The sequence below is a fragment of the Heloderma suspectum genome, chromosome 1 (assembly GCF_057233095.1).
Source record: "Heloderma suspectum isolate Gila_16-S chromosome 1, 16-S_ref, whole genome shotgun sequence".
NCBI classification, from domain to species: Eukaryota; Metazoa; Chordata; class Lepidosauria; order Squamata; family Helodermatidae; genus Heloderma; species Heloderma suspectum.
In genome coordinates this window covers 242869003-242877860 of record NC_139458.1, presented here as the reverse complement: position 1 = coordinate 242877860, position 8858 = coordinate 242869003, and the positions used below count along the sequence as shown (strand labels likewise).

Below are 8858 nucleotides of genomic sequence, written 5' to 3'. Positions count from 1 at the left end.
TTATCAAAAAATCTTTAGCGGTAATTTCTGTTGAGTTCCACTTGTATTTTATAATCCTTTGAACAGGCCAATATTACAGAATGGTAGTCAATAAACATATTTTATTTTCTGCCTTTTTGCACACAAAATTGAATATTGAGTCAAGCAGGTCAACAAAAATTTTGATAGTGCTCAGCCAACACATATATAGAGCTCAAAGAAGTGTATGTACCAAATATCTATTAGAGAGGCCCATTTGCCCATGACCAGAGCATTCACCCACATTCAAAAGTGTTTTGATACTTTTCTTTATCTCTATGGGTACTTCCAGAGGGCAAAGATGTCCTAAATGGGACAAAATCACACCAGACTTTATGGGCTACAACAGATGCTTAACTGTTAACATGACAAGGCTAATTCCAGCTGGGGTTGTCAAATAGTCCTACGTAACAAGCCCCTGATGTGGGGGACCTTTGCATCGAAAGATGCATTTACCCTCTTCGAAGCACTCAGATAAGTTTACCTTATGAATGTGGGTGGGGGGCTTTTTTGCTGGTTAAAAGCTACAATATAGTGTAGAAGTTTGGATCAGGCAAAAAATCCTTATTGGACTCTATGAGAGTTTTGACACAGACTTCAGAGAGGACTGGTTTATCCCATGGATTTCCACCCCCACCCCCCATTTTCTGCATAATACTAGGCATAAGATATCACCCCAGAAATTGCTACAGTAGAACATCTTCTATCAATTATTAAAAAATGCCACCAAGATCACTATATCTTTGTTAAGCTACAGCTGAGGCATGGTTAAGAAACAAGAAGGTATGTGGATAAGTCTGACAAAATGACAAGGCAAGAATTGGGCGTTCATGCTTTTCAGCAGGGTCACTGATGGTATGTTATCCTCCAGAACGTTTCCCTGAGCTGGGAAGCCCCTGCTATGCAACTTCTTAGCTAGGATTGTTGCAATGAGACGGCTATACCCTTTCCTGCGGTGTTTGGGCATGGTATATCCATGGATCATAGTAGCAAACTGGTCTGTCAAACTCCAGGAGATGGGGCATCCACATTCATCCAGGATACAGACGCTAGGGAAACAGCAAATGAGGTGAGCAAGGTACTTCTGGCACTGTTCGCTGCCTCCTCGGGACCATGTCTCGTTCAGCAGCCTGGCATGGGATACATCGAGGGAAGCCAGTCTTGGTGCAGGAACTAGCCTAAAAGAGATTTCTCTGCTTAAAATTCACCTCAAGAAACAATGGGTAAACAAAAATGGGTACACTGACTAGGGAGGGGGTGGGAATGAAGAGAGAAAAAGAGCAAACATTGAAGGAAAGGGGAAACACTCGAGGCAGTGACCCAAGCATGCAGGAAAGCCTGCCAGATTTTCTGCGCTTCCACTCTCCACTGCTCCTACAACCCTCATACTGCTTTGCTTCCTCCCCCTCACTCAGCTCCTGTACTCCTGTCATTGACTCCCTTCCCTAACAGAAACATGCATAGGCATCTCTTCCCCTCACCCCTTTATATCTAAGCATTTGTAGGAGTTAAGGACCGGCGACCCCGCTGCTCCCATTCAGAGATTAATCCCACACTTGGGGAACCTGCACAGTTATTTGTTCATCTTTGCTGAATGCCCATTTCTAGCGCTCAACTAGAGAAAAGTCTGCTGTGTAATGATTATAGTAATATTTTCTTTAAGTATTTGTAGAGCACTTTTTTCTTAAGTGCTTACAAGAATTACTGAGAAGGTGTATGTTAATTCTATATTATCCCATCTATAACACTGCATATCCCCTGCATTATCCCGTAAATTTGCTTACAGCTACCCAGCAAGCCCCTGGCTGAATAGAGATATGAACTAGGGACTTGGCAGCTCACACTCCATGCTTTAAACTAATGGGGTGCACCAGTAAATTTGGCTGTGAATCTAAAGGCTAGCAGAGTACTGTGCAAGTTTTTCACGAACACCTGAGTACATGGGACAAAACTGGCTGATTTCTGTAATAGCAGCCACTAAGAATATTACTTATACAGTCCTTGCTTGAACAGTTCATTCTCAGTACCAAACATGAGACAGAGCCAATTCATCTGTAAAAGAAAATAACTGTCCTCCAATTGGACACCATTGTTTTGCAGGACAGAAAATAGATAGATAGATAGATAGATAGATAGATAGATAGATAGATAGATAGGAGTGTTTAGTTTGGCTTTAGGATTTCATGCGGTTAAATCTTTGTGTGTGTGAGTGAGAGAGCTAGTCAGTTTCAGCCAAAACGTTAAGAGTTAGAATGTAGGGGTCAGGAAGCTTACTCAGGAAGCCAGGAGATTATAAAGTTCAACAAAAGGTCAGAGGAAGAAAAAAAAGCTTTGAACTCAGGAAATACAAGATTGTAGAAATGATTAAGAAACTAATCCCGTTTGTCTGGAGTGGGGAGAGAAAAAAACTAATTTTAAGAATAAAAGTCTAAGACAGAAAGGCAGAGAAACAGGAAGAAGAAGAGGAAGCAAGGAAAGAGGCCCGAGTCCTAGAGGAAAGAAGGATTCAGAGCTGCTGGAACTGGAGAACTGGTTGAGAGAGCAGGACCAATAACAGTAACATATTACTTGGATAGGGGACTTGGATAAATTAGGGACATAGTCTAGTTGGGTTAGCTGGATGTGTTTATCACTGGTTGTTTTATTATCCTATCGCTCATATTTTTTGTGTGTTTTGTGAGTGTGTGTGTGTGTATCCATTCAGAGTTTAAAATGTTTTCCTATTGTTTTTCTTTAGCAAAAGTTTAAAACTTATTATTTGAAACATTGTGGTCTCTTTTCTTTTTTGGGTTACCTACCCCTTATCTAACAGCCAACCCCCACACTACCTAAAGTAGATTCCCAAGACCTAGAGAGAGTTTTGAAGCTGGTTTGATGGAGGCAGGCAGATATTTCCACCCAGTGGCAGCATAAAAGGCCACGGAGGAAGGGAATGAATGGCAAAAAGGAATATTAGTACACAATTTTGCCTGTATTCCCTTCCACTCACAGAACAGGGTGTTGCTGGTCCATGCCAGTATCCAACATATTAAAAACCACACCCAGCAATTAATTTCTAACTTTCAGAGAGGCAATGTAAAAATTTTTGTTCATGGAATTAAAACATAACAAAATAATTAACATGGGAAGGATGTAAAGTTCACAAAAATCCTACATACACACTTAAAGTAAACAACCTTCGAACTCTAAGAGAGTGAATGACTGACTTGCAAATAAGCATGCATAGGATTTAGCTGCAGAAATAAAATGTTTAGACTAAATATCTCAGATGAAGGTTCATATTTCCTTGCTTGATTTGTGAGGTACAAGTCCTTCCCACATTACAATTTTCACCACAGTGTCATTTTCTTGAGTACTTCCGTAAGTGGAAGCCACGCCACTAGAAGCCCTCTTTCCTGAGCTTAAGAAGAAACAATCCCATTGTATCAATTTAAAAACAGAAAAGTTAAATTAAAAGCAGGACTATTAAGACATGCTTTCTCAAATGGGACAAGCTTTCAGCTCTGGTGCCTTCCCAGTTCTTCAGAAACAAGGTGATAAATACAACTTGCAGGGGTACTTTACAGTGCTTCTATAAAATTCTGCTGGGAATTCCAGACATCATGTGAAGTGGTCAGGAAACAGCTGATTGTTGGAAATCTTTGAATAAACTGTAGCCTCTATATCCACCCTAGTAAGTTAATTCCCTATTTTGTCATCGATTCAAGAGCAGCACTGCAATAGAAAATAGCAAAGGCATAGCTACACATACGGAAGTGTAACATCTGGAAGTGCATCAGGGTCTGAATGGATAACCATTTGGAAAGAGGACCACTTCACATCCACATGGTTGGAACCAGCAACAGCTTTGGAAGCTTCAAATAATCCATCCTGTAGTCCTGCGTACAAAAAAATTAAATGTTCTATCTTTTAAAAACAAGACCTGAGGAAAGGGGATTTTAAGTCTAGTCAAACCAGCTAGGGATGTACTGTATGTATAAAGGCTGTCTTGAGAAATTTCACTGTCCTCCTCAAAACACATTTGGCTTCTTTAGAAATTGTTCTTTGCATAGGAAAAAAAGAACACCCCAAATTCACTTCAAAATTTGCTTTAGGTGATATTTGGATGACAACTCTAAAAAAATGAAATCTGTATGCCTTACTGAATTGTTCAAATTAAATATTAACTCCATTTTTATTTTTGTGAGAAAGTATCTTCTTGCACTTCAACAAATGGCTGAAAAAACAAAATGGCATCTATACTCACTTTCATTAGCTGACATCATCATGTTGTTAACCTCCTGGTGCAACACCAGCTGTAGAAAATATGTCCACAAATGTAACAGCCCACAATAATTTTTGTGAGCCCACTTGCCCACATTAGCTTATATCAGTCATTTGTGGCTTAAGGGGGATAACAAATTTTGTATAGCTTCTCTGCCTGGATATGTTCCCTAGCATAATGACCAAGCAAGTGGCTTTTTAGTACCACAGAACACATACCAAGCATGCAGGTAAAAAATGCTGATATGCTGACAGAACCCCATTTAATTTCTGCTTTATTTGCATAATTAATTCTACAATATCTTTTCTCTAAAGTCATCTATGACAGAGGATGCAAACACATTGCTGAAATTCTCAAGTCTGTACCACTGGCTCTTTTCATAACCTTACATTGTTGCACAGAAATCATTCTTCAGAATTCAGTGTCAGCATTACCATGTACTTTCTTCCATTGCCCAGCAAAGAATACCCTTTACCCTGTATCTGGAAGACTTGTTCCCAGTTTATAGTTTCTGGGTTCTCCAGCAATGCCTGGTATGCTCGCAGGTCTTTGTAGAAAACAGCATAAGCATTGGTAAAATAGTCTTGATCATCACTTTCAGCCTGTGTTAATGAAAACCAAAAGCAGTTTCTAGCATTACACTCACATACAATACGTTCTGTTGCTATAATCAAACCTGCGAGGTGCCACAGGGCTCACAGCAGGAGTCCTGCTGATCAGGCACTGGCTGCCTATACCGCTGGGGCTACAGGTCAGTGGGGAACTGTAGGCAGGTCCAGCTTGGACACTTACACAACTACAACCCAGAATTCTCTTGGCCTGGGGAGACAAGGGCTAAGCCAGTGCCACCAATATAAAGCTCTGAGATCTGCTGTGTTCCTTCAATCTGGGAACAAGTGCAGGAAGCCACATGTTCTAACTCTGTGCTTCCAGACTACCAGACTTCAGGAACACAGGAAGCTGCCTGGGTCCATGTACCCCAGTACTGTCGACACTGACTAGCAGCGGCTCTCCAGAGTTCCAGGCAGGATTCTTTCGTAGCCCTGCCTGGAGATGCTGGGGATTGAACCTGGGACCTTCTGCATGCCAAGCATGCGCTCTGCCACTGAGCTATGGGCCCTTCAGATTGCCAGTGTACTGCTTGCCTCTTGCCACTCTGCCCTTGGACACCTGACAAAAATGCAGAAACATCTGGCAATTTTACGGCTCTAGGTGCTGAATATTCCCACTCCTCAATGTACTTAGATTTTTTGCCTGTAAAGAAAGGATAGGTGTAGTTCCATCCTGGAACACACAGCAAATCACCTCCTTTTGACACTATTGTCCCTGTTTCCATCAGTGATGAACATGACACAGTACAGATGCCACTCAGAAAGAAGAAACTGTGACCAAAAGTCAGCAAAGTTCCATGTCTCCTAAATGAACAGTACATGGCTGGAGAACATTTTGTAGGTTTTAGTAGGGGAAAGGAGAAATTTCAAAGTATGGGGTGAGGGCGGGGGGAGATTTACAGGAAGTTTAGGAGGCCATTAATATAATCAAGATTAAATTTAAAAGCTTGTGTATCTTAAGAACACAGAGAAGCCAGAGATAATTGCTGAATCTGAAGAACAAGAGGTCTGACAGAATGATCTAGTTTGTTATGTGCAAAAGCCTTGGATTCATACACTTCCCCTCCCCTCCTCCAGCATAGCCATGAGAAGGAGATTGGAAGCTTTCGCTTCTATTTTTAATAAAATGTTTATCATGATATCTGAATCAGAAATGGTGGATAAACTTCTGGGAAACAAGCCGGAATCATAAACTATGGTTTGAAATTGGCTTGTTTCCTTAACCATGGTTAAGATTAACCAGCACAGTTTGAGTTTGGACCTAACAATAAACTGCTGAAGGAATGGGGAGTTCACAAGTTTGAGGCTCATTCACATAACACTAAACTATAAGTTAATTTCTGAACAAGACTAATATGCTTCTGCATGTATTTATTAGAGAGTGAGACTGCATTCCCTGCTGTACCTCTCTTTGCCGGCGGGTTATAACAGCTTTAAATTCTGGCCATGAATCCACCACCACTTCCTTCTTGAAGGGGTTTCCTCTGTTTATATTCAACACTGCTCCATAAACCTACCAAACAGAAAGGAAGACTATTTAGAGAGGATGGGAAAGGAACTTACAAAAATACAATTTCCTTAACTCCTTTCATTTTGTTAAGGTGTACATAAGAACATAAGAAGAGCCTCGCTGGATCAGACCAAGGGTCCATCTAGTCCAGCATTCTGTTCACACAGTGGCCAACCAGCTGTTGACCAGGAACCCACAAGCAGGACATGAGCGCAACCTCCCACCCATGTTCCCAAGCAACTGGTGTACATAGGCCCAATATTTTAGGAAATACCTCCTTCCTCAGGAACTCCCTGCACTAAACAAAAATCCTGCACACCAGTGAAGGAAATATTGGGCTTGTATCACTTTTGCTTTTTGGCCTCCAAATGTTTGGGCCAACAATCCCCACTAGAAAATCTCCAGATTCTGAGGCAAGCCTTGAGTAGGGTGGGATGGGGTGAGGGGACACAGGCTGCCCAACTTTATTCTAATAGATAGAGCAGGTACAGATATTTGCCTAATATTAGACCAAGTTCACTCAACAAACCTGAAGATGGCAAGTGAGATCGCAAGTTGTGCAAGTCTCAAAACACGCCAAAGCCCACATCTTTCCATCCCCTCTCATCCCTGAAAATGTTTTTTTTTAGAGCACATGCATATATAAAAGTAAGAACTTAATGGAACTTGTAGTGCAGGGGTGGGTAACCTTAAGCCCAGGGGCCAAGTCTGGCCCTCCTTGAGGCCAGGCCCTCTGGGGCTCCTCAGATGACCATGTCCCCTCCCCCTGGCCCCACCCACTTTCCTCCAACTGCCAATATTTGGTGGTTTCCTGGCTTTTGTGTAGTGCCCCCCCCCCCAAGATTAGAACGTCTCTCTTGAGGATTAATTACTGTCACTAAAAGCTTAAAGCTAAAATATTCTGGTATTTTTGGCCCCATCCCTTTTGCCGTCAACCCCACCCACCCATAGAATGCAGCCCGAGAGCTTCTCCGAAATGGCATTTGGCCCTCAGGCTGAAAGAGGTTCCCCACCCCTGTTGTAGTAGATATGGGGCAGAGAGAAGAAGGAGACTCTTATTCCCTTCCTCCCCCCCCCCCTTTGGCATGCCCTTTCCATGACAGTCTGCAAGCCAAGGACTTGTACACAGACTTCATGGATGCAACTGCCTATCTACTTGGCTTAGGAACTCAGCAGAGGTCCTTTGCTTGGGTTGGGAGCAGAAAGGAGGAGGATCAAGCAGCAGACTGTTTGCCCTTTCCCAACAGAAGCAGTGAAGAAGTGCAGCATTTCCTGAGAATGGCCTGTTTGGGTGCTGTAATGAGCTAGAAGTAGGGGCAGGGAAGGGGGGCAACACCAATTTCCAAAACCAGCAAACCAAGTGAAATGTGTCACACACAATTCTGTACCAAAGACAATGGTAATTTCATGTCTCCTACATAAGGCAGTTGAGTATGCTGTGCATACTCATGGAGAAACTCTCATATGCAGGAGACATGAAGTGGCCATTGCATCTGATCAAAAGTTATGTTATAAAAAGTTATACTTTAAATGAGTCAGAGATAACAATCTTTCCAGAATACTTCAGTACTGGTTTTGTTGGCAGTAGTCAGCCCCTCAACTGAATGTGGGTGCTCAGTTTGATGAGCGGTCAGCCCAATGTAACCTGAACTCTTCATCTACAGCTGGCACATACAGAGCCATGTATGAAAGCATCAGGTACTAGAAGGTAATTATTTTTTCTTTTATGAATTTTCAGCAGATCTCAGTTTTATCATAGTTATGATAACTGAAGATGGAAAATGGTAGGCTGGTTTTTCTTCTATCAGGTTATTGTGACCATTGTTATAACAACATTCTAACATTTGTTTTAATTTTGTATTGATCAGTTGTAATATTTATGTAATTTAAATTTTGTTAGCCACCTTCGAGATGCAAATAGAAGTAAAAGATAAATGTATTAAAGAAAATGTTCAGACCTAAGTGTGACTTTCCATAATTAGTCCTTCTCTTCAAAAAGCATTATGAAAAGGAGCCCTGAGTGCATTTATCTAGAAAATCTAGCAAATTCAGAGGTGACTGAAAAGGGTAGTACAAGTTTTTTCTCTAAACACAAACCCTCATAGTTCATAAACATTCAAGGCCAGAGTATGAATCCAGACAGATAGGATGAAGCCTACCCCTGTCGTTCATTTCCTTGTCAGGTATTCTAAAAGGCTTGGACAGACTGATCTGCATTACCTTGAGGGATTCAGGAAGATTCCTTGTTAACAGATGTTCTAGTATCTGCAGCTTTGTGGAACAGTTTAGCACCAACATCTTTCCCTAACAGCAACCTAGGTACAAAAAAAAGAGATGGCCTACTAGAAGGCACAAGCATGATGATGCAAAACCATGGTGACTGGAAGCAAATGCTGGAGAAGTGGAAGCCTGAAACATGCTTCTAGCGATCACCCACCTTCAGTGCATTTACGTC

The 8858-nt window shown here is 41.7% G+C and overlaps 1 protein-coding gene across 1 annotated transcript; it reads right to left on the bottom strand.

Moving 5' to 3' along the window:
• Positions 1 to 694: 694 nt before the first annotated feature.
• Positions 695 to 8793, bottom strand: GLYATL3 (glycine-N-acyltransferase like 3). The gene is made up of 5 exons (XM_084822442.1): positions 8624 to 8793; positions 6299 to 6406; positions 4758 to 4884; positions 3770 to 3896; positions 695 to 1196 (listed from the first exon to the last, which is right to left on the bottom strand). Exons 1-5 carry the CDS (start codon positions 8699 to 8701, stop codon positions 770 to 772), a joined length of 867 nt encoding a protein of 288 aa, XP_084678568.1. The 5' UTR covers positions 8702 to 8793; the 3' UTR covers positions 695 to 769.
• Between the last annotated feature and the right edge of the window lie 65 nt (positions 8794 to 8858).